The 26,399-nt window shown below is 40.7% G+C and overlaps 1 protein-coding gene across 3 annotated transcripts in view; it reads right to left on the bottom strand.

Moving 5' to 3' along the window:
- Positions 1-23,001, bottom strand: part of zdhhc9 (zDHHC palmitoyltransferase 9) — a 31,902-nt gene extending 8,901 nt beyond the window's left edge. For all 3 annotated transcript variants that reach the window (XM_008275764.1, XM_008275774.1, XM_008275757.1), the window contains exons 1-6: positions 22,263-23,001; positions 13,667-13,827; positions 9,098-9,256; positions 6,963-7,100; positions 6,458-6,506; positions 4,758-4,860 (exon numbers count right to left, since the gene is read on the bottom strand). In XM_008275764.1, the coding sequence (XP_008273986.1) occupies positions 4,758-4,860; positions 6,458-6,506; positions 6,963-7,100; positions 9,098-9,256; positions 13,667-13,827; positions 22,263-22,426 (774 nt within the window). In that variant the 5' untranslated portion in view covers positions 22,427-23,001. The remainder of the gene's footprint in view (positions 1-4,757; positions 4,861-6,457; positions 6,507-6,962; positions 7,101-9,097; positions 9,257-13,666; positions 13,828-22,262) is intronic.
- Between the last annotated feature and the right edge of the window lie 3,398 nt (positions 23,002-26,399).

Genomic DNA, 26,399 nt, shown 5'->3' with positions numbered 1-26,399 from the left:
TGGAGGTACCTGCAAAAATGTTGTACATGATGTTTTGCATTTTTTGTAAAATGAATAATCAAATGTTAAAATGTTTTTGATTTGTATGATTTAGCAGAGGGCTGCATGCAAGAAGGTTGCCGGTTCGCATCCCGGTGGGGGCACCGGAATCTTTCTGCGTGGAGTTTGTATGTTCTCCCCGTGCAGCGTGGGTTCTCTCCGGGTTCTCCGGCTTCCTCCCACAAGGTCCAAAAACATGCTGAGGTTAATTGGTGATTCTAAATTGTCTATAGGTGTAAATGTGAGTGTGCTTGGTTGTCTGTCTCTAAGTGTAGCCCTGTGATAGACTGGCGACCTGTCCAGGGTGTCCCCTGCCTTCGCCCTGAGTCAACTGGGATAAACTCCAGCCCTCCCGCGACCAGTGAGGATTAAGCCGTGTATAGATAATGGATGGATGGATGATTTGGCAGAATAACTGTCATAAGGCACAAAAGGTATTTTTGATTTCTAGCCTAGGTTGTGTTGTTTCCATAGAGGTGCAGGACTTTATATTGCGACAACAAATGAGCTCACAGTAAGTAAAAATGTCACAGAAATTACCTGGGGTCAAAGGTTTATCAAAGCAGGTTATTGCAGAACTTCCATTTCACTTAGTTTTTGCTTTATTACCATTAACATGGAAAACTCAGTAATTGCTCATAATTTCCTAAGGGTTAAACTTATTTAGGGTTAACTCTAAAAATACAAGTTACATAATGTCTTTATTTACCTTCCTGCTTAGACTGCAGAACAGATTTAAGCGCATTTTAAAAATGAACAGAATGACTCCTGTCTATTTTTAAAGCACAGTTTGCACTCACTGACCCTCCTGCAAGACAGAAAAAGCTTTATTTTAGGTGCCATATATGTAGGTCAGTAGCCTGGACATGAGGCGCTTCACTACTGCATACCTCCGTGTGTCTGCATGTGTTGGGAAACGTGTGCGCGGCGCAGTTGACAGAGCATGTGTCATCCTATAGGAGACCGGAATGGCTATAACACTCAAGGTGCCTTCCACTGTTCGCCCTTATTCCACCGTTTCTATCTTCCACTTTCTCTCTCTTTCTCCTCCCTCCTCTTCTCTCCGCCACAGCAGTATTTCTGGCAGCGTGCCAAGGCCCTGCAGGTATCGATGCATCTATTATTAGGCCAATCACAGATATTGAAGCGGCCGGGCTGACAGCCATTGTTTCAACTCCTGGAGCAAACATTACACTGTAGGTGCACATTGCAGAGCTTCATTACTGATTAAATGAAAAAAGAGAAAAAAAAAACGAGGCCAGCCATCCCACAGGAAAGAAAAAAAAGGGGAATTATAAATTAATCATTACAACAAAGTATGAGTGCACTCTCTTGCTTTCAGCCATCTAGAACCTCCCACCACCACCATCACTGCTGCTGCTGCTGCTGCTTCTCATCAGAGCCTCTGCAGTCAGATCTGGGCTAACAAGGCCTCCAATAAAGTATGCACGCCTTTAACACCAGTATATACATACACAGACACAGCACAAATTACTCCCTGTGTGGATTCATCCACCTGCATCTCCACCAATTATCATCTGCTTTACATCGGCCCGAGTGTGAGTGTGCGTCTGTTTCTGTGTGGTGACTGAATAATGACTCAGAGCTCGAGCAATCGATACTTTTCTCCTCATTTAGCCTCAGAAGCTTCTTCTAAATGTAGCCGGCAACTCGAGAGACAGAAACCAGCAGGTCTGTTTTGTTCTTATTTCAGCTCAGTTCTGTCGCCACTTTTATGAAGAATAGCAGCAATTCATACATATTTTTAGACCATTAAACGACATCTGCTTGCTGGGGAGTGGAGAGGAGGAATCCAAGTGCTGCTTTTAGCATTCAGCGTATTTACCAGATAATTTGTCGTATGGCTCAGACTGGGCAGAATAAAACTGCTCCTGCAGCAGATTGTTGGTGTTGGTGTGGCTGAACTGCACAAAAAGCCATGAAAGCATTAAAAATAGACAGACAGATTGGAGAATTTTGCTCCATGTAAGGGCTGCTACAAAAAAAAAAATGTAACATACAGCCTGAGACTGTTGTTTCAGCTTGAGGTCTCTGGGTTCTTTTTATTGAAGTTCACAACACTTTACGTATTTGCTTTCCTTTGGTTTACAATATAATAACCTTGTTTAACAAGCTACAGTTTACCAGCCTTCTGCCCTTCAGTGCTGAACAAGGCGGTGCTGTTGTCAAGGAAACAGCTCTCTGGTCTTAGAAATTGTAGTGTTTACACCCGGTGATGTATGTTTATCTTTCCAACCACGTGAAGCCCGGCTGCAAGATCATATTATTTACAGACAGACATATTCCCAAATCTTTATTATGTACTCAACTTTGACAACTGACTTCAACTAAAACAAACACAAGCCTTCGCCTTAAACAAATGTTTTCATCTAAACTCCTCAATGTGTAAAAGCATAACTGCATTCAGGAGGATTTTTGTCACTGTTTTTTATCTCTGTCACTGATCAGTGTGGTCAGACTTTGCTCTCAGGTGACATTTATGGTTCATTCACAAGTAATCTGTGTAAGACTGAACTATTATTCACATCTCAAGTTTGAATTGGTGAAATGATGGTGAAAACACAAGTGAGCACCAATCAGCAGGAACATGTGGGTCTCTGTTTTTTCCCCATTTACACTTGATTGCATTGCAAAAAAATTAAGTGTAAATGCAAACAAGAAACATATCAGTGCTTCTAACTGGATGCTGAAATAGTTCAAATGCAGTAGTTGTGTGAAGAGCAGCAGATATGTGTCTTGTGGTGTTTTTGGAAGATGCCAAACAGATCTGAGAACATTATTGTCACCCTCTGTGCTGTAGAAGGAGCCGCCTGATTTACATGTGGCCCAGGAAAAACCAATATGCTAGCAATTACACTTTTAGTCTCGCCAACAGAAACAATAAATGATTCGTAAACAAAAGTGTGTTTAAGCACCAACTGTATCACATTTAGTGGGATCTCTTAGCAGAAATGGAATGTAGTGTTTATAATTATGCACTAGTGTATTATCATCTCAAACAGCTATACATTGTGTTTTCGTTAGCGTAGAATGAGCTCTCCTGGGTTATATACACAGTAATGACATTACATTTGTCTGTAACACAGCCATGTGAGACATCACAGTTTCCAGATTCAGTACTCGCATTACACCGACTCATCAGTTACAGTTACTACTTATTTTGAGGCAGTATAGCAGTGCCACTCCCCTCCCCAACCCCCAGACACAAATCTGAGCATTGTTCTCATCACTTCATTTGTCTGTGAAGTGCTCTGTGCGCTTGTTTTCACCAGTGGTGCTGTGAGACTCTGTGGCAATAATATACGAATGAGCATAAAGGGAAGATGTTGTGTATGTTCTGTCTATTAGGACAGGGCTTTGTGCTGATATATGGCCACATGAAAGGCTTCATATTATGTTGTTAACTGGCATTACATGACAATGTACGTCAGGTGATGTTGCTGTGAAATGCAGAAGTAATGTCGAGTCAAGCTGATGTTGTTTACAGAGCAGAATTAAAACAACTGTGGTTAATACAAAGGGCCTTTGAACTGAGATAAAAGATTAAAATTGAGAAGTGTGATCAGTTTCTTTTCCCGTGGAGTAAATAAGTAAAGTAATACATTACTCTGTTAAATCGTAACAACTAATGTGTAATATGTTAGCTTTTTTGAGCAAGAGCCCAAACACTGTACAAACCAAACACTGGCTCTACAGACAGCCTTCTGTGTTTTTACATTGTAGTGCCAGATGCTGCAGGTTCTCCTACATGCTCGGAAATCTTGCACACTGGTCTTTTAAATTGCATCTGCATTTTATGTGAAAAGCAGGCATTTGAAAAGTAAATGGATCTGACATGCAGTTAATTGGGCTGACATCAGCAAATAAAATCCACCGAAGGTTTTAACTAACGTTAACATAATCAAGTGAGTTATTAGTTTGTACCACCAAGGCAAATTCAGATATTTTAGAAATTACTTTAGATGTTAAAGATATTTGAATGATACTGATGGTAGACTCCATATCTTACTTTCACTCTCGTGTCTTGTTGACTGTCAAAGAGGAATCTCTTTTCCTTTGTGAAAGACAGAGAAGTGCCTGAACTGTTTATGCTCAAAACTCGTGGTTATTTTGTGTAGAGAGCCAAAGTACTGTAAAACCAACTCCAGTGGGTTTTGTGTCAGAAGAAAGTCTCACTGACATTTAAAACTACGCTAATAACTAAAATGCAATTTAAACGGTACATTAGGTGGCTTATCTTATATGTTTAAACAAAAACCATTTCCCATCAGCCCCAGTCATTTTGGGTTGATGGTTATGTCTGTATTAACAGAAGATGATTGAAAGCTGAACCAAAAGAGAGTGTTGATGAGTTCTATGGGTATGAAAGAACATGTGCTGCTGCTGCATTTCTTATGGAAGCTCTGTGCTCACAAAGTAATCGTTGCTTAACTTTGTTCAAAACACAAAAGTTTCATTGTCTTTCAGTTTCTTAAAGTGACTGCTGCTATGTCTTGACAGCCAACGAAGCTCAGAGTTACAGAAGCTGGTGGAACTGAGGCTTTCTATAAAGACAGTGTGACACCTAAACAACCGAACAAAGTGCAGCACTGGGCCTCACAGTGTGATTCACACCTGGGAAAACGAACTGCAGATGTGGCAACACAGTTACGTGGCTTTGTAATGTTAAGAGTGAACATGCAGTGAGATGCACTTACATCCTCGTTGGTGGTCTGGTTGAGGGAGATCAGGTAGGTGTGGAAGCCCGTCAGTCCCACCACTGACCACAGGGTGAAGAAACACACCAGCACCTCCAGGACAGTGAACTCCAGTTAAGAAAACAGCAACAGATGTTTTCCGCCTGACTCACAGCCTGACTGATTAAACAGTGGACAGCAGGCAACCCCAATGTGGCAGAAAGTTATGTAACATGATTAAAGCCAGTGACCGTCAGCGGAAGAACAAAGAGGAGTACAGGGATAAAAGCAGAGATTTTTGGCTTTTAACTCTTAAAAAGAAAGAAAGAAAGAAAGAAAGAAAGAAAGAAAGAAAGAAAGAAAGAAAGAAAGAAAGAAAGAAGTTACCCCTAGAATTTACTTCCATGAAATGTTTAAGCTTCCATTCCTCTAAAGTACACAATGCAGTTTAAAATTAGCTTTACATTTTATAAAGATTTTGTAAAAATGGGTCCTTGATTTGAAACAGAACAGGGAGACAAACTCATTTGTCAGCTCTTGCGTCCACCACCACTGATTTTACAGATTAAGTACACTTAACATACATAATATTGCACTAAAACAGAAACTGAAGCTAAAGCTGCATTTGCTAAGGAAAAATCAGCATCCTCAACAGCTTAACATCCATGCAAAAAAAATTGTAAAAAAAAGAATGTAGTATGCACTGTAGTATACTAAGAACAAATTGTATTATCAGGTTGGTTTGTTGTTCTAAAATAACCCTGTTTGGATGCTGAACTTAGTGAGTGAGGACTAACTGTAGACTGTATATAAAAGATGGATGTAACCAACTTGACCTCATCCATTAGTCTGTGCACTCATGTTCTGTTGGCCTAATGTAACCGGATGTGATGAGCTAGGGTTGGATCTGGCTGGAGAACCCGAGGACACTATGCCTTAGACAGCCCTAGCCTAAAGCGTATCTTCCTTTATCATCCATTTTACCCAAAAAAGAACCATAATGTAAAAAAATGAACAATGCGGTATTAAAAGGGGCCTCGACACTAACAATTGAGACCATAACCTCAGTAAGAAAATGTTTGTTGTGGTAACAAATCAATTAAGAAGTGGAGTCATTTTCTCAAAGGTTTCTATACAACTAGACTTATTTTTGCAGCCAGATAAGTCGCCCCCTGCTGGCCTTAAGAAAGAATGCTGGTCTAAGTCACTATATTCATCTTTTATGTACAGTCTATAGGGCCAACCAATGCCAATGTGTTTGTCAAACATATCTTACTCTAGGTGGGGTTGTTGGCATGTAAAGCTTCTCAAATCTAAAAAAGACAGCAGGACAGAGCTGCTAACCTTGCACTGAACTGCATCCAGGACTGTTTTTTGTCACTGTGGGGAAAATACTACACAGTGACTTTGCTACTCACATTAGAGCAGACAAACACACTGTTGTAAGCCATTCCTTACACTTTTGTTGTTGTGTTGACTGGTTTCTGAGGGACTGGAAAAGTCGAACTCCCAAGTATGACTACAGCTCAGTGCAGGTTCAGCGGGTGATGGAAGCCAGAGCTTAACATCCTGTCACGTCCACAGAAGTTATGGCTGAACTAAGATTGGACAGCAGCTCTCCAGCGCAGAATTTTTTACTCATCTGTTCAATAAAATCCAGCAAATAGGCCGCACATGGGAGTTTTTGCAGTATAAAGTATGGTCAGAGCTTAAAAGGATATGTTCCAGGTGTTTCCTTCAGCGTGTTCAAAAAGCCATTATCCACTGAGCCTGTTAACAGGAAAACACATGGAGAGAAGTTAGGAAAAGATTTTTCTCTGACTCCCCGTTTTTAATTTTAGTCCACTGAAAAGACACAGTTTTTACATGTTACACAGTATTAAGATTACAAGGCCAGAGCTAATAATCCTGACAAGAAACATTCTTGTCTCTCATTTCTCTGCCTTCTGGCTTCATGTGTCGAGTCAAACAAGGAAGCAGGAAGATGAGGATGAAAGAGAGTTATGTCAAGCTGTCTGATGCTGTCGTGTGTCATGTCATGCTCTGGGAAAAAGCCTGGTCTGAAATAAGCCAAAGTTCCAGCACATTTACATTTGAATAAAAGCAGCTCGCATTAAAGGTCGTCCTTCAAGTTTTACAACATTGTTTTAGTCATTTGTGTTGCTCTGTAACATGACGCACTGGTCTGGTCCTTCTGATTGGACAAATAACTGACAGGATACTCACGCATGACCACGTGGACGATGTCAAAGGTGAAGATATAAATGGTGAGCAGGGAGAGGGACAGGGTGAACAGGTAGAAGTACCGGTAGTTCCTCTTGCCCACACAGTTGCCCACCCATGGACAGTGGTGATCAAAACGGTCTGCGAGGAAGAAGAAGAAGAAAAGGGTGACCTATAAATATGTAAAACGTAGCAGAGCCGGTGTTCTTAGAGAGCAGACAATTTTTGGAAATCAAACGAGTGTTAAAAATACACCGGTTTTGGCTGCAGTCTTTTAGTCAAAGACAGCTTTGTGCATCAGCTTCAGTAAACCTGGAGTCTAAATATAGTGATTGCTTCCTCTTTGCCTCTCCTCTTCTATCATTTGCAGCAGAGCCACATGAAAGCAGGGCAGGGTCAAACGGACAATGGAGGTAAACATCTTACTTTACACTTTCCTCCGCAGCAGACACCGCTGCACTCCCCAGACAGAGTTTCACAACAATATACAGTAAACATCGAGGCAGAAACACAAGACGAGAGGCAGTTTGTAGGTATGAGGTCAAAACGAATGGATCCTTTTTATATTTATAGAACAGAATTCACCCGTTTTCTGTTGTTCTCAGTTTGTATTCCAACGCACACAGGTTTGGTATGAGGTAGTGACCAGAGTTTAAGGGTTTCAGGTATAAATGTGTCTGACGCATCCACATTGACTGAAATGTAAAGGAGTTATATACGGTTCCACCACTTTGCTCCTGACTGGATATCGCAAATCCTGCTGCAGGGATCAACATTGAATTTGTTTCTGACTTTCGTGCTCCCCAGAGGATGAAGCCTAATGACTTTGGTGATCCCATCACTTTTCCTCTCGCTCCATCATGTGGCTGAATTTCTACTTTGCCCAGTAATTTGATTTATAACTAAATAACTAAAAAACTAATGACTTTTCCATCAGTCTCTGCTTTTACCTCAGCTGTTTAGTGCTAATTAGTAAATGCGAGATGCTAAACTAAGATGGGAAACATGGTAAAAATGAACATTAGCATCCAGCATTGTCACTGCAAGCATTTTAACAACCTAAATGGATTGAGCATTAAGCTCAGACCACAAAAAGCACGAGCTGCTAGCATGACTGTAGACGCCTCTGTTGCTCTACAGAGTTCTTTCAGATTTTTAAACTGCACACAGCGTGCAGAAGGACAATGAACCTCTGCAACGTTCGCTGAATATTAAAGCTTGAAGCACTTTACTTGCTTAATAATCAAAGTAAATTGCTTTTCCTTCTATGTGCCGTTATTCAGACGTCTGGAGGCAAATTAGCACTTTAACCACAGAGTTATTTTATTTCAAATTGAATGTGCCTGACTGCAAAACTGACTTTAATTACTTCTGTAACAATTTGTTCAGGTAAACTGTGCGCTTAACTGTAATTTGTACATTTTTCATAATAGTGCAATCTCTCAGAGACTTTTACTGCTGCAAACAAAATCAAGTTTGAGAGGAAAAGATCTTCACTGCAGTCAAAGAGGGACTGAGGCATGCTGCTGTGTAATGTTAGGCCAGTGTGTGTGTGTGTGTGTGTGTGTGTGTTTCTACAGCAGGTGGACACAGATGAACCAGTGTTCACAATGACTGAGCGCTTATTCCCTCACTGAGCCTCCACTGTCTCCCCTCATATCGCCTATGAGTCTACGCTCCCTTCAAACACATTCCTCAATCATCAGCAGCCAAATCACGGTTATTCTGCAGGCCCGAAAGATGACACAGCTGCATACACACACACACCACAACACAACACACACATATTCACAGTTTAAACCGCCTTCAAAACTCAAAGCACGTTATAAATAAAAACTTGTGAAGTTTGCGGTCCATTTGTTTCAGTTTCCCAAAACTTTTGCACCCAGTCTGCTTAGTTCAACATTTATTTATAAAGCTTTAAAGAGCTTTAAATCATCACTATGACATGCAGAGATGTAATTAAAGCCGCAGCTTCGGTAATAATCATCATGTCACAGAACTATTTTTCTCACCAAACTTCACTCACCTTTCTATTTCTGTGTAACTGAAATAAACCCTGTCTCATCTTTCCACTTTGTAAAAGGCTTTGTTTGAACATTACAACAACTGATGGCACTTCAGGAGAGATTTCTCACCGACGCAGTTGTCACAGATGCTGCAGTGTGAAGCTCGAGGTGGTCGGAAGATCTTGCAGGTGTAGCAGTACTTGAGCTTCACGATCTGGTTGTTGATCTGAACGTTGCGGATTCGAGGTGGAGGTCGCTGCCCTGCGGGGACGTTCCCATTGGCAGCCTCTGCGGGGGGAAAAAAAAAAAAGTGTTCATCAGTGGTGCCAATTTTGGACACATAGCAAATTATCCTAAAAGGTGCATCCATGTTGCATTGGCTTGCATCGGACTAGACAGGAACTCTCAGCGTTGTCTTCACCTGCTGCATATTTCTTAACCTGGCAGTGAGCAATGTGAGATTCAGTGACAAGGACAAGAACAATGTCTGCTGTAAATCTCGACAGCTAAACCTTGAGGACGTCAGTGAATGACAACACTGGCTCAATAGAGTATTGATGACAGTGGATTTATGTGTAATCACTGCTGAGCTGTTAATATTATTTATTTGCAGCACTATAATGCACAGTATTACCCCATTTGGACTTCAGCTAACACCGGAACAACGGTATTTCGCAGCCGGATCTTTTACATGGGAGTCTTGTTTCTGCACAGCAGAAACCAAATGAAATTCTCATATAGTCGTTATGTCTTGACAATTGAGATTTTTTCAGATTATGTTACACTGCAGGAGCTGGGAGGGCAGAGAGGCAAGCTATTGATCACAAAGCTGCTGGCTGGAATCTCTCAGGAGAGTAACTGCTGGGGAGCATCTACCATTAACATGCTGCAGTGGGCCGGCGCGAATGTGGAGTTAATGGAATAGAGCAGGCACCCTCATTTCACTTGCTGGCGGTACATTAGGATAAAAAATGTAGTATTTGTACAAATCAAATTATCTGGACTGGAGGAAGTGTTCGGAGATGAGTAGGGGAAAAATTTTACATTAACTAAATTGCATTTTTATCATTTTTATAGAGTCCTCCATGATGCTCCGCTGGTATGTTAAACTAAACAGTTTCTGCACAAATAAATCTGTGAAACCAACTCCTTGACAAGTTACCATCAAAACCACCCGACACAAATGAATGTGGTGGAATTATTGTTTTTCTGACAGCATTAAAGTCTCAGTGTTATTCATGTACACAATGGAAGATTAGTAGCTTTCAGGATAAACCGCTGGAGAATAAATTTATGAGTCATCACTCGCGGGGAATGATGCCACTCCCTCGGGGTGGCAAGGTTCGAGCTGCTGGAAGCATTTTGTATTCCAAGAGGATGCTTCTCCTCATATTAGCATCTCCTCCCCCTCGGGACTGCCGCTAACAGGCTGAGGGGACAGAGCATCGACGCTGCAGCGGCTTCATCAACATGCCTGCCTGGCTCTTGGACTGGCTTTTAGCACGCCCACACTTGCAACAGCAAACAGCTACACTAGCACTTTAAAAAAAAAAAAAAACATACTGCATAATATCTACAAGTGTGGGATGAAAGTTGTTAAATTACGTGCTTCATCTAAGCTGGCATGGTGTGGTCATGTGTGCCATTTTAACATTTGAGTCGTGAATATCTTGTCATTTTGGCAGATTTGCTGAGATCTGATAGGTTGAATGCAACAATAAAACCAAGAGAGGAAAAGGAAGGTATAATACAGAAAAGAAACAATTTGTCAGCAAAGGGCTTTAAAGGCCACAAGCAATTTGTATCAAAAACCAGGACTTAAAAATTGTTGGAGATTTGGAAAGGATGTGGCGAGAGGTGATTTAAAATCCAAAATTTTACATTTTGGGATATACACTGATTTGCTTTATTACCCAGAGTTAGAGAAGATAATGGATACAACTATTGAATCTGTACAGGGTGTTAAATATAAAGTTGTCTTGAGTTTTAAAGACCAGAAACACAGCCGCCAGCCCTCTGTCAAAAGTCAAAATCTGCTCATGTAAAGCTCACTGATTAACATGTCATACCTACATACATGCCTTTTTAATTTGTACAAAAACCAAAGTGTAAAAATTACAATTTATCTTTTTTGATTTTTTTACGTAACAACTTGGCTTGGACCACCTGCAATTTCCATTAGCTACATGGACACAAAATTAAAAAAAATAAAAAACAAAAAATTACTATTATGTCATACTTTGTTTTCTATGATTGATTGTCTTTTTTATGCATACAGACACTACTGATAGAAACAAAACAATCCAGAAGTTTGATTTACATGTTGTTTGTGTATGGAACACACTGTAACTCAATAACAGGCTGATAACAGGCCTGGATCCTGCAGTTTTACTGATCCAGATCACAGATACCTTTAACTAAAGCTGCATTAAATGCTGCTCATACTGATGATGGGGCTTTTAGATGAACAAATACTTCAAAACCTCACTAGCTTTAAGAAAAAAATAAGGAGATAACTTCAGGACAGACTATTATATTTTCAGATATTTCTATTGTGGATTAGACGAAGGAAAGCAGCAAAGCATCACATCTGAAAGGCCAGAAACAGGAAATGATTCATATTTCTGCTTGGAAAGTGGCTCAAGAGATAAATATTTTACAAAATAATCAATTTATTTTATGACGATTGACTAATTAATCAATGACTAAGTGTTTCAGTTCTATTTACAGCCTTGTGCACGCAGGTAGCTTCTGATGGGACTTGCTCATGCAGGTTACATACAGGAGATGTACATTCTCCATCAGAGTCATTCGGTGCAAATGCTGGACAGCCAGAAGACCGAACTATTGCCATCCAAGCTCCAGACTGAGTCACAGACATCAGAGAGCAGCACTGGCAGCCAGCTAACCCATTCTCAGAGTGCGCCTCAGCATCGCTTTTACAGCCATCCTCTATCATGAGCGCAGACCAGCCTCCACCCAGGCCTCTTGTCTGGAGTGAGAGAGCACGAGTGATGGCTGAAGGACACGGGGAATCTTCAGCAGAGACAAAGAAACACTGAAAAACTGTACAGGGAGGGAGGTAAGGAGGCCAGGGGAGGGAGGGAGGCAAGAGAGGATTCTGCAGAAATGTGGCAGAATGCAAACACAAAAATTCACAGGAGGACGGGGCTTGTTTAGCTTTGTTTGCTAATGATTTGTCATTCCTAACATACAGTGTGCAGTGTGTTTTGGCTAATGAGACAAACAGAGCCCTTGTAATGAAATGAAAGTGTGCTTTAGACTGAGCCCTACATCCACGGATGAGCACACACAACCTGTAGCAACATAAAGCATAACAAACATGAATAAACCAGCAGCGATGAGGCCGTCTGCTGGCTGCTTAGCCAACCTATATACTGAAACATTTATGGCTCTGAAATAGTTTCACTTGAACTACTTCCGCTTAATTTGCAGCCCACATCTGCGGATGTCATTTTTAACAGACAGGCTTGTCCACAACACCCCAGATGACGATGACGTAACATCTGTAATAACCATTTGTCCTGTATGTGACTTAACATTTGAATGGACGTAGATTAAGGCTTTGAGCCGGTGGCCTTATCAGCACTACAGTGAATAGCTCTGCACATTTCAAGGACAGGTAGTGGACTGTTACACTAGGAGAGGTGAGGCCACAGGCTACTTTAAACCTGGTAACAATCTATATTGGCTCTCAGTGTTATCACTGAAAGGTGCATGACTAAACAGAGAGTAATAAGGCTTATCCTTTTATTATACTTTTTATTATTATCAGCAATGCAATGACTTTGGTTGCAGATGCATCATTAGAAACATATATAACAAATATTTCATATGCATTTTTAAAGCTAAAAATTTGCTTAAGTTGAGATAATCCCATTAAAAAGTTTATTTACAGCACATTTGTTATCCTGTTTGCACATTCAGCAGTGATGGAGCAGCATTATTCTCCATTTTGAGTCGTGTTTGCATTCACCTGATGAATGTAGGTCAAATGCTCACTCTCTTTTTTGGCTCAGCTTTTGGTTTCTAGCAACTCCTGAGAGAAACATCAGGCTCGTTAGTCGCTAAATGCTCCACAGCTAGTCACAAACTGTGTCTGTCTGCTGTTTGCTGGTGAGCTAGCAGTGTACAGCTGCCGGCTGCAACCAAAAAACGTCCTGTCAGATTGGTGACAATGAACCAAAACAGTAAAGCTGCAGGCTGGACAGATGAAGAATGAGCCGAGACATTATGTAGCTGAGTGAAACTAATTAGAGTCAGCTTTTAATTTTAACACTGTAATTTGATGCACAATTATGTATAATGAAAATGTAACACATTATATTTGTAATGTTGTCTGACAGTGTAAAAAAAATTAAGGAAAACTTGTATTCCAAGGCCTGATCATTTACTTCCTCAATCTGTGGGCGAGACTCAGTTGGAAACAGGTTCCAAATGTTTTGTTGACCAATCAGGATTGAGCAACATTTGAATCACATCCTGATGACGGCTGGTTGTTTGGTCACAGTCAGTGTAATCTGATCAAACCACACCCGCACAGTCCAAATAGCAGATTAACTGGGCTCTGCAGTGTTAAACTCCAAGTTTTAAGGGGAATACCGATGAAAAAAGACAATACGCCCTCAAAAGTCCACTGACAATAAAGACAAATATTTCTGGAATCCTGTGACTCACCGATTTCCATCTCGATAAACGTAGCCTCCTCTGGAAGGGCCCGTGGTAGCACCCCAGGGTCACTGAAGCTGGTCCTCAGCAGCATGGCCATGACGAAGAGGAAGAGGACGGCAGCAAAAACTGGGATGGCAGGAGACAGATGGACAGCCAGGTACGGACATCTGTGGAAGGAAAAGGGATTAGGAGTTATTATGCAGTTTTGGACTAGAAACAAAACATTAGACAACACCTATGATCAGGAGAAAAGTCATTTTTCTGACATATTATAGATAGGAAAGATTAACAATTCAAAGATTTATTAATAATGAAAATAATATTTAAAATATTCTATGTCTTTGCACAGCAACACATAATAACTGCAGACAACCTTAACAGAAATGGGAGAGCCCTCTCACAAAGAGCACAGAGGGCACGACACGACAGAACCATACATATTCTGAACTGGTGTTCTGAGCATGAGGTCATGAACTGTGAGAGCTGTCCTTTCTCTGGACCATGCCGAAGTCACGGCCGTGAATAAACAACACCACGCCACGGTCCCCTCGCCTTCTGGAAGAGTGCAGGAATATTAGCATAGCTCCATTTGCCAGGCCGTCAAGATTACAGCCAGCAGAGCTCCTCCAAAAAAGGCCTGCTGCTCAGCGCGATAACAGATGTGAGCTGCAGTGCAAAGTGCTGCGACAGAGCAGAGCAGCAGCAGCAACAGCAGCAACAAAGGCTTCCACATGCAGTTATTAATAGTTAAACTGTGCGGCCTCATCTCCCTCCTATGAGGCTGAGATCATATATTCATAATGCAACACTAATGTTGCGCCGCAGGACTGTAAAGGACTGGGACATGTCCGGAACAACAGCGAGTTTTGTGCTGCACGTCGAGCATTAAACTGCCCACACGCTGCGCTTCATCACATGGGAGACAGAAAATTGGACGACTGAAGATTTATGCCATGCAGAAAAATGTAAAACCTTTTTCTGAAGAGACACACATCAGTATTGTAAAAGCAAAGTCTTCCAGCTACATTATATTTATATACTATAAGCTGAAACAGTCGATTAATCGATTAGTGGATCACCAAGAGATGAATTTGCATCTATTTTGACGATCAATTGATTAAGTCGTTTTTTTAAGCAAACACCTTAAAGATTTCATGCTGAGCTTGGCTTAACTCTAATAAAAATTGGAGTTTTGTATCCTAGTAACATTTCCATATGGTGTTGTATGTTCTGGAGTTTAATGAGCCACCAACAACAAATACTGCCATGTATTGATGAGTCTCCAAGACATGAATTAAGACTTTCACTGTTTCATACATCTAAGACACTTTCAGCCATGAAAGGACGATTTTAATGGAACAAAATCTATATAAGTACCTTTGATTTGCAACGATGAGTTTTTAGTGGTTTAGTCAATGAGCAGAGGGACTTTAGATGACAATAAACTCAGTGTCTCTTGGGTTTTGGTTCATCTTCTGTCTGACTTTTTATCGACCGAATGATTAATCAATTGCTTGAGAACATAATCAGTCTCATAGATTAAAAAATTAATCAATAGATGCAGTCTCATATGTAGGTGATTCTTTTAGTATTTTTCTCCACAAAATTACAGAATGCATTTGCACTGTTGCATTTGTATATAACATCTCATATGGACAGCTGCCAGCTGTCTGGATCACATATCAGCCGAAACGCTGCATATATAGTTACATAAATGAGTGTGACCTATAAATAATTTTGGGCAGCCAAAACTGCTTCAAACCAGAACTGACGTACAAGGATACTTTTAATATTTGGTGACGGTTTCTGGTTTAGTTGGTATTTAGTTGTTCAGACTTTCATCATTACAGCCATTCTTTGAGTTCAGTATCACTGTGCACAGAGCTGACAACCATAAGTGAAGCACTGTCCAAATACGTTTGGACAGCACTGCACATCTGACATCTCATAATGAGAGCTGAAATTGCTCAAGTTGCAGAATACTGAATTTGCTACTTTCTTCTGTTTTATAAGATTTCCAATGAAATATCTTTGAGTTTTGGACAAGACAAATGATCTATCATCGACTTATCTTCTACAGTGTCAACCACGGTTACATTTAGTCTTGTCTCGGTGGCATTTACATTCCCACACACAGCTGGAAGGAGGTTTAAATGGAAAGAGACGTAGGTGTAAAAAAAAAAAAAAATGCAAGTCATTACAGCAAAGAACAAAGTCCACCTGTTCGGTTGCACCATGCAGATGGAGCAGGTACGTTGGCATACCTGAGCACTGACGGAACAACAACACAAAACACCTGCTGGACCAGTCGGAGCAGTTTTTCCTTGCAGTGTCTTTTTCACACTAATGGAAACGAGGAGCAGAGATCAAATCAATGGAAACTTCCAGTGGTGCAGGTCTCTGAAGTATGTTTGTCCCATTTGTTAGTGCACAGACTGCAGAGAGCAGCCTGTCGATGAAGTGTAATTCCCGTAATGATGACTGGTAGGTATTCGTGGCACGTTCCATCATCGCTTCCCATCAAAGTCCCCCACGTCCTTCCTGGATGTGACCATTTCCTCTGCTGTTGGGGAGCAGGGTGGAGCCGGCCCGGTGACACCATGTTCATCAGTCACCACACGGGCAGCAGGAAAACTGGATTTAATCAGAGCCTCTCGTCCATGAGGGGGAATGTTTTCATCAGCAGTATCATTGATCAAACCGCAAAATAACACTCACGTGCCACTTACACACACATTTTTTTACTAAAAATATATATTTCAGAAAGTACTTTATGTATCAATCTAAAATTTCACAGATACCATTTTGAATACCCATAGTTTAATGTCAACAGTATCAATCCAATCAGAGATGGTTGAGCAGAAGCTCCTGATGATTTGAGATTAAATAACTTATTTAACTCTAAAGAAGCAAAGCATGGAAGCATGTTGTCAAAGTATCGAACTAACTTCTTAACTTAACTCCTAACTAATACATTCATTACATAAATAATACATCATTAATATAAAAACACTGACAGAGACCATTTGCCCAAAGAGTCTGTACTTTCATACATAAATACACTAACAGATATTTTCGAAGGCACTTTCTCCCTGTGATTGCGTATTACCACATTGTGGTGTTTGCTACTCTTACTGAGGTAAACAATGTTAACAGTTCTTCTGTCAATGATTATTTGAAGCTGGAACAACGGATCAACACCTACACACTTAGGAAAACTGGGACAAACTTTGCTCACAGAACTCTCAGTTTTCTACATTCTTAAAAAATAAATGAAGTTATTGCTAAATTGTCACATCAGCTGCAAGTCATATTGGTTACTGATTAGCCAACACTATGCTCACGTCACATCTAAATGAACCTTGATTAGACCATAAAGTCAAAACCGCAACATGAAAATAGGATTTTATGACTTTAGTTGACCTCCGGCTGAGTATAGTGACGTATAACAATAACGTTGCAGATATAAAACAATTGCATAAGAGACAGTACATAAGAGCTACACCAACGTATGTGTGTAAGTGTTTGTACAAGGGGTGGGCTTTAGATGCTTTAGGGCGTGTCTCTTGCAGACTTTGATCCAGAGGATTCCCCCTCTTAACTCAGGATGACACGAGCTCAGAGATGAGAAGCTTCTAAAGTGGGGATATCATCGAATTAAAATCACTTCAAGGTCTCAGCTCAAATGCCGCTGAACCCCGGATTAATATGTCATCATGGCGTGCATGGAGCCTCACGACATTTTACCTTTGTTGAACATGTCATGCCCTTCCTTTATTAATACTTAACAGTTGTAAGCTGTTGCAATGCTGCATGAATCACACTACAAATGAATTATGCACTGGCTGTGCAGTGGGCTTCGGTAACAGCCCTCTGTCATACAAACATCTGTTGACTGTGACTCTGCCTGTTTCTAGGGCACTGCTGGAAAAAAAAAAAAAAAAACAAAAGCTCACAAACTCTACTTGCCCCCAATTCTCTGCAGGACACCGGCAGAAAACAACCATATATTCACATGGCTTTCATACAGTACATCTCTCTCAAGTCTTTGAAAAATCCAGAGGTTCATCTAACAACCTTTCCTGCTTGTCTAAGGACATTTCCAAATTCCTTTAAGACTCTTTTAACCATGTGGATGGAAAACATTCTGTCTGCTGCATGAAAAGCAGTTGAACTTCTAATCCAAGTAGCCAAAAAACTATACCCATCCTTGCCTTAAAGTAGTGGCAGTCCAGACCAGAACTGCCAGAGTTTACAATGTGATTTCTGGTTTAAATCACTCTTCCTTGTTATGCAACATTTAAAACATTAGAGTGAAGGTCACGGCCCTTTTACTAGGATTAAAGCTAGGACCGCAGCTGTTGCATCATAGAAGTAAAATCAAGACTAATGAGAAAAAAAATCTGATTATTTACTTTAAGCCACATTAAAAGACACCACCAGTGATTTAACATCATGACTGAAGAGGCATCCATCTCTGTAAGCTCTCCTCGTGGAGAGCATCTATTTCAATCCAAACAAATGGAAAGGAAACATAAAAATTTCCCTCCGTGTGTGGGCAAAAATATATCACTTCATCCCCCACAGAAAAGCAACACTCTCCTTGTGGCAGAGAAGCTTCCAGAGAACAAAGCCTGTAGATCACGGTTACTGTAAATGGAGCATTTACTCTGAATAGGGCGTAAATCACATTATTGCTCATTTAGCCTCGGCTGGAAGCCGCTTTCTTATTGGCTCACGGGGAGACAGGGTGGGGTTAGACGCAGAGGGAGACTCAGGGGTCGGTTACCAGATCTGCTCTGACTGCAGCCGCTCGCTCTGCAGGCTCAGCTGTGTGCTTCTACCGCTCCTTCATTACACCTTCACATTTCATGAAGGCGACTAGAGGATGAGCAGTCAGCCGGACACGCCGAACGCCAGCAGTGTATTTATGGAAGTAGCTGCAGCACCAACACAGGCAGAAAAGATGCATCTCCTTTCATGTATTACACACACATATGCTTCTCTGGCCGCATGGCTGAGTGTCCTGCGGTGGACACACAGATGACACTCTGTCCTTGTGTTCCAGTTCCTTCGTCCAAGCTCCATAGGTGGTTATCCGTATGCACATATGCACACACACACACACACACAGTCACACACATATATATGCAAAAACAGGCAAATGGAAACCAAACCAGTGAAGTGTGACAAAGCTTTTAGCTGCTACGTACATGTCAAAGCCCTCTGTGCATCCAGCTAACCTCAGTATTAAAGCACCTAGTTTAATACACATAAACAACCCCATTTAAAAAAAGATCAGTACATATTAGATGGCAACAAAAAATAAATTAAAAAAACACTGGTCCTAACATTTATTCTGCCCAGCAAGGAAAAAAAACAGACTGGACCCTCCTCTTTAGTGACTAATTTGTTTACTTGCTCCTAATGAGTCTTTCAATTTGTGTGTTCGGCCACTCATTTCCGCAATTTAGCACAAATTAAAGCAAAGAGAGGTCTCCCCGCACAGGGTGCCGATGGCTGGTGATAAAAGTGAGATGTCTGCTCGGCCGGTGTTGGATATGAGCCAGCCGACGGCAGGACACTGCCCTCTCTGTTCTCCCATCGTTGCCACGGTGCAGCATACGGCTCAACCTGAAGCCCGCATGAGAGGAATGAATTCTCCAAAGCAAGGAAGCATCAGGAATTTGCCTTTTTAATCTTAGATGATATTGACCCAGTGTCATTTAGTCGACCATAACACAGCTGGTAATCAACACTGAGGCAGTGACGATATTTGTGAGCTGTAACTATTAGTAGATTTTACTATTACTTGATGGGCAGGAATTTAGATTTTCTATTATTTTAGAAGTGAACCTATCTTTGGCACAAAATGAGTGAAACAATCCGCTCTGCGTCTCATTAGTTTAGGCTTGTACTTGAGCTAACATGGGCATGCTAACATGACACAATGACAATCCTAACAAGCAGCAAACCTTCATGTAAAAAGAAGAAGCAGGGAGTGTTTGGCATGTTTTTCATGTTCTCCATCTTACTTCAGTGTGTCAGCATGTTGACATTTCCAAAGAAAGCAGAGGCTGTAAAGGCTGTCGTAAGCTTTGCAAATATTTAGTCATAAAGCAAAGCACTGGACAATGATCATTCTGACAGAAACGTGGTGCTAAAGAAAGCATTAGGGGTTCACCAAAGTGACGGCAATCAATTCTGCAGGAAGGAAGAACGTCTGAAGCAAATTTCATGGCAATATATACAACAGTTATTTATCTCTGCACCTTTGTCGCGGACCAAAAACATGCTTCTCACTAAGAATGCATATTTTCAGCGTCTTTGTTTTAAATATAGGGATTCGCTGCATTCCTTCGAGGTAAACTGAATACATTTTGGTTTTAAACTGTTGCTTGGACAATACAGGCATCTCAGGCTCTGGGAAATTAGAATCAGAAAAATGATCAGCAAATTTACTCAGTTATGAAAATAACTGTTAGCTAGAGCCCTGCACCTAGCTAAAGATATGTGATGTTACAAAACCATAAAAGCCTAGACTTAGTGTTTAATGCCCCTATTAAAGACAGTTGCAAATGGTCAGGTTGTGAAAGCATTAACCCTCTGAGCCTTTCTGCAGCAGGCTTTTACTCTGACAGAGATTTAAATCAGATATGTATCCACTTGCCATGTAATGGCGAGTTTGACAATTACCCCCATGTTGTCGGGGCCTAATCTCTAACTTCAATATCATCCCCCCGCGTGAGATAATTATGTTGGGCTGTAATATGAACATAGCCAGCTAATGACCCTCCAGCCATTAGTCACCACGATGCCTCCTCCCAGCTCTGGATGTTCACTGGGAGCGGTATCATCTCTCTCCCTCATCTGAGGACAACAGCTCCTTCTGTCCAGACTCAAAGGAAAGCAGGAGGCATTAACTGGCAGGGCAGAGAGAGACGGGAAGGGCCTGGCACTCTGAGAGCAGCTACTTCTACTCTCCGCTATGCTACGCTCCAAATCCATTTGGCCTGGTAGCTGCATACACGCCCACAGTCAAGAGTGTTACTGTGTTACACTGCAGGATTTTGTGCTAAATCATCATGCCTGAAGTGTCCGTTAAAAAGTGTCAAAAGAAAACAAAAAAGAGGAAACTAAAAGGACTAATATAGAAAATGGAAGCAGCACTGCTTTATGAGCCTCATTCCAGCTCGTGTTCTTCATTTTAAAACCACTGTGCAGCCTGAGCTGACGGGACCTGGGTTCACATGCTGCATCTGAGCAGGTTGTTCTCAGGGATAATGAGTCCACTGGGTTGGACGAGGAGTGGATGGAGACAGAACTGCTGAGAGGACAAAAAAAGGCAGCTTTCCTTTCTTAAACCAGAAGCAGGGCTGGACAGCTCGGGTCGTTAAATATTAAACATCACAGTATGTGGTCAGTCATAAAGCACTTCTCTGTCAGAGGGTGAATCCTGACAAACAAGACACAGACCAACAGGCATCAAACAGAAATTATTGCTTGTTACAGATCCAGGCCAGGCAGGAGGTTACAGATGAGCTGCACCAGAAAACACTGATCCAAAGACTCTGGTTACCTCCGAGTACAGAGTAGAGCATCCAGTGGTCCTTTAAAATGACTGGACACATATCAGGTGGACCAAAAGATGACCCAAATGGTTTAGACGAGGCTGTAAGAACTAAAAGCAGCTATTTTTCATCATTTATTTATCATTTCAGTCAAGTTTTCCTGTAAAACTACCAACTATTTCTGTAGTTCTTCTTGTGATACACCAGTGATCTGAAGATCTTTGATTTCTGGATAGTTGGGTGGATAAAATGAGCAATTTCAACACATTGGCTTAAGTTCTGGGGAAGTATAACAGCTACTGCTGACATTTCAACCACAAATGCAATCTCCAGGTAAATCAATAATGAAAATATTTGTTGTCCTTTGTGCATCCTTTTGCAACCATTACTTTTACTATGAAGCAACCTGTTTTCTTTGTGCAAACGATTAAAAGTTGGATCTTTAAAATATCCATCACGTGGCAGATCTGCAACCATTAATCGATTAGTTGTCAATCATGAAATTAATTCCCAACCATTTTGAGTCATTTTTTTTGAAGAAACAAAAGTCAAAATGTTATATTCCAGTCTTTTCCATGTGAATAATGTTTGTTTCTTTAGTGCGCTGTGGGCATTAATTATGATTATTTGTGGGTTTTGGACACATTAGACATCTGAGGGCGTCACTTTGGGCAGAGATTGACATTTTCTCATATTTCACAGACCGAACTAATCAATTAATGGATAGAGGAAATAATGATCATCAGTTGCAGCTCTTTCACAAGACTCCTGAGCCTAAGATGATGTATTTTATTGTTTTCTCATAGAAGATTATTGACACTTGATAATCTAATATTCAAATAGCTGCTGATTGACTTTCTATCGACTAATCGATTAATGGTTTCAGATTTAAAGTTGGATAAGGGTCCAATTAGTGTAGAAAAACTTGAGGTTTTTTGTACTGGGGAGAGGCTCAGAGGCCTCAAAGTGATTTGCATACACTTTTTTAAAATGTTTTTTGTTTTTTTTTATAAAATCTGAGGCTGACTTACTCGAAAGCGAAGAAGAGCGAGCAGGTCCCGACGATGAGGAACAGGGTCAGGTAGAAGACTCCTTTCTGCCGGGCCATCATCACCCGGCCGTCGCAGCAGAAAGTGTTTTTCCCCGGCAGCTTCTCCCATTTTCGCACCTTTCTCGTTATCATCACCGCCGACATGGTGTCCTCTTGTCAGATCTTGGGCTTGGTGCGAGTTATTCTGCTGCAAAAACGATGAGCCGATGGTGCTGGAGATGGATTTAGTGTAACCTTTTTTTTTTTTTTTAATTATTATTATTAAAAAACAGTGTTCGGTGACAGACGGCTGGGAAGCATTTTCTCTTTTTAAAGTGTCGCAGTCACATCATCACTGTTTTCTAATCCATAATATTACCGCAGCGTGTCATTCCCAATCTGGATCCCTTCACTGTTTGCAGATTCGCAGAAAGAAAAAAAAATCATCCGAACGCTTGCGGCAGATGTTTCCCGGCAGAAGCTCGACAATCCAGCCGTGGCATCGGGACACCGGACCTTGACCGGTTGACATTCATATCATCTCGATAAATCATAAACGATCGAGCAGCCTGCGCGGTCACAGACAGCCGGACTGTGGCCGTGCAGCCGGACGTGTCCTCTTCATTGAAAAAGAAAAATCCCCCTTTTTAAAAAAAATATAAATAAAAAGAGGAATAATCGCCTGTGTGCAGAGGAATATGGAAAGCTGTTGGGTGTGCTTTTTTCCCCCCGCAGGATGCCAGCTCTCGTTTTTTTTAGTCAATGGCAGCAGGAAACACGCCTAGATTGAAATGTCTAATCTTAAAGGGGCAGGACAGGTGAAACAGAAAGGAACAAAGGACGCACATACGGTGCTGCTCACATCGCATTAATACACCGAATTGCTTCCCCCTGTCCTGTCCTGTTGCCCCAGAGAGAGGAGGGGGGCATTAATGGAGTTAATTGGTAATAGACACCAGAGGCATCAGTCCCTGGAGAGAGCAAATGTAAACACTGCAGGCTTCTGTTTCTGCAGCATGCTTCAATCTCATGCAGGTTTGTGTTTTAGGTTATTAATGATCCTCTGTTCTATTTGTATACATGCACAACCTGTGTTTCTTTTTCTTTTGTGTGATTGTGTACGATTGGGTCAATAAAAGTTGAACGAAAATGCAAGAAAAGCATGCACGACAGAATAAAGAGACTATATTGTATTTTTATTGTTTTATTGTTTATGTATATAGCTTGTTAAAGACAACCTGAGTTGACCAAAGTGCTGTGTGGTGGTACTTCATAAAGTTCTCATCTTGGGTGACCAAACATCCTGTTTTCCCAGGACATGTCCTGTTTTCACGTCCTGTCCGTCCTGGTTGTTTTTTATAAAGTGATGAAAATGTCCTGGAGGAGGCATACTTTAAATGTACTGAAATTATAAGGCGTCTTTGAGTAAACTTCGAATACCATTTGAGCGTGTCATCGCCGGGCCGAGTGTCCTGGTTTTCAGTAATCAAAATATGGTCACCCTATTCTCGGCCTCACCTGAGAACAAGGGGCATAACCCCCATTTTGAGGCATAACTATACCATGAAGCCATAAATCACTGTTCATGAAAACTCAAATGTTTGAAGCAATCACAGAAAAAAGGAGAGGAACGCTTCAAGCTAGTGTGCTGTTGCCTCAGGACAATGCTTTCATCCATTCAGTTCAGGTAGAAGCAGCAGCCAAAAGTGTCTTTTAACCGTTGGCTCCATGCATCTTCCTCACTCGACCTGCCCTGTCTGACTTCTGGTTTCTAAACTGAAATCTCACCTGTGTGGCCATTTTCAGAGTGATCAAAACGTGCTGTTGAGGAGAATCTGGAGGCTGAAGATATGACTATTGCTAGTGAGGATGAGAACTTTTTGCAGTACCCTTGAACATGATAACTGTCGTGCAGCATCAAAAATAGGCACAAAAATCCATCAATCTGTAAATGAAAATATATAGTTTAAATATTATAAAAAGGCAAAACTGGATAACAAAAATATCCCAAAAAATCTAAGATAAAGTACATAGAAAATACTAAAACTGGGACCCCTCAGTGCAACCAAAAGCCACTGAAAACATGTATATGTTCAGACTTTTCTAAGAACGTCAATAGAGGAGGAACTTTATGTTGCTGGAGGAAGGCTATTCCAAACCTCTGGAGCAGCTACTGCAAAGGGTCAATTATCTTTACCCATCAGACTCGATGGTAATGGTAATAGAAGCCATTCTGAGGATCTAAGAGGACTGGAGATAGAGGAGGGGAAGAGAAGTTCTGGGATGTACTCTTAGATGTATTATATCATAGGCTTCCTGTATACCTTATGCAATATATAAAAAATAAGGATTAATGTTGATCATAATCTGCATGCCAAATGCCTTTGAAGGAACATTTTCTCTTCTGAGTTTTCTAGGCAACTAAACCTGACAGTAAGCATGACCAGTCTGCACACAGTAAACGCAATGAGTCTGTGTTGCCTTATTTGAGCATTTTTCTGTTATTTCTGAACATTTGATCAACAAAAATGTCTATTATCCCATTATTAAACAAATATAACCCCAATTAATAAAACTGGTTGAAAATATATAAATATAGTTGTTCTTTTATTCTTAACCCATTAGATCTTTCTGATTACAGTTACATTTAAAATAAATAAACTCATGCAGAGTTTAATATTAGTCACAAGTAGTCAGGGAAGCTTTAGCAGTCAATAAATATTTCTTAGTCAGCATAATAAAGGTTATCCTTTCGATCTTGTGTTGTGTTTATAGCTACATCTAATTCAGGGAGCACCAGGTAATCTTTTAGAAAGCCAAATTGGAGGTATCAAACAATTTGTATTTATCTCTCTATTAGCTTTTTTGATTGTAGTTATTTAATATAAAATCAGTGTAGTTTTATGTTTGGAGCTGTATAGTCATAATGACATTTATAGTGGGAATACATGGCACACAGTAGCCCTGTGCTAAGTCACTTCAGGTAAAGACATTAGAAACATTAGAAAGTGATATTAAGATGGTTCAGTACTGGCTCAGCTGAGTCATACAGCTATTCTAACCTCCTTCTTGCTACACAGAGGAAAGAAGATGACTCTCACAGACACACAGAGGACGAATGGACCATAAATGACCCAGAGAATGAACCAAACATCCCTCACTCTTAGTCTGTCCTGACATTATTCACCACAGGCAGAAAAAAGCTACTGTATGTATCCATCAGTCAGGATCCTTGTTGTTTTATATCTGCTACAGAGGTGGACATTATTAATACATGACCTGTCGGATGTTCCTTTGACCAACCTGCCAACTGCAGTTCAAATGTATCCTGGCTGCAGACAGCTAAATTTAATTCCAGATGCCACACTTCACTGCATAATGAAAGATCTATGAGGATGAGGTTATCTCATCTTTTGGCAAGCATGAATCCTAAAAGTGGGCTTGCTTGTTGGATTTTTTTTTAAAAAATGAGACGTAGATAATTTTTTATCCTAAAAGGAAATATGTTTGACATATAAAAGACATATCAAAGCCACCTCTACCAACAGTACTGACACTGTCATACCAACACATACTCCAAAACAACAAGACTTTTGAAGGTGTGTCAAAAATACATCAGGTATTGAAAACATACTACATCCACTCACATTAAGTTCACATCAACATGAAAGCACCAGTACAATCAAATATAACTTCTTTGATATCACATAAAAAAGTGTTAATATTTTATCTACAGCACAGCCTGCAATGTGAGATTTATAATCATACTGCATGTTGTGTGCTTTAGTTCTGCTACATTTATTATGTTAAATATTATTCATCTAAAATCTCTGTAAATTGGTGCTCTGCTATTTTTTCACTAGATTTTTTCATTTATGTATTTATGAAAACACGCTAACCACAGACGGCTTCTTGGCAGTTTAGCTGATGAAACTAGCTGGTTACGAGGTATGTTTACTTTAATTCACACTGACGTTACTTTTTTTTTTTGTCGCTGTTCAACTCACCTACAGAGTTTTGTCCATTTGTCTCCATCTATCGGCCTCTGCGAGCAACTTGTCCAAACCTATAAACATTTAATAATTTGTGTCTTCCAGTTGTCGTTCTCAACAAAGCTGTAGCTTATGTAAAGTCGCAA

The sequence above is a fragment of the Stegastes partitus genome, unplaced genomic scaffold (assembly GCF_000690725.1).
Source record: "Stegastes partitus isolate 25-593 unplaced genomic scaffold, Stegastes_partitus-1.0.2 Scaffold2, whole genome shotgun sequence".
Taxonomy (NCBI): Eukaryota; Metazoa; Chordata; class Actinopteri; family Pomacentridae; genus Stegastes; species Stegastes partitus.
Note: the sequence above shows the minus strand (reverse complement) of the source record. Positions and strands in the feature narration are given on the sequence as shown.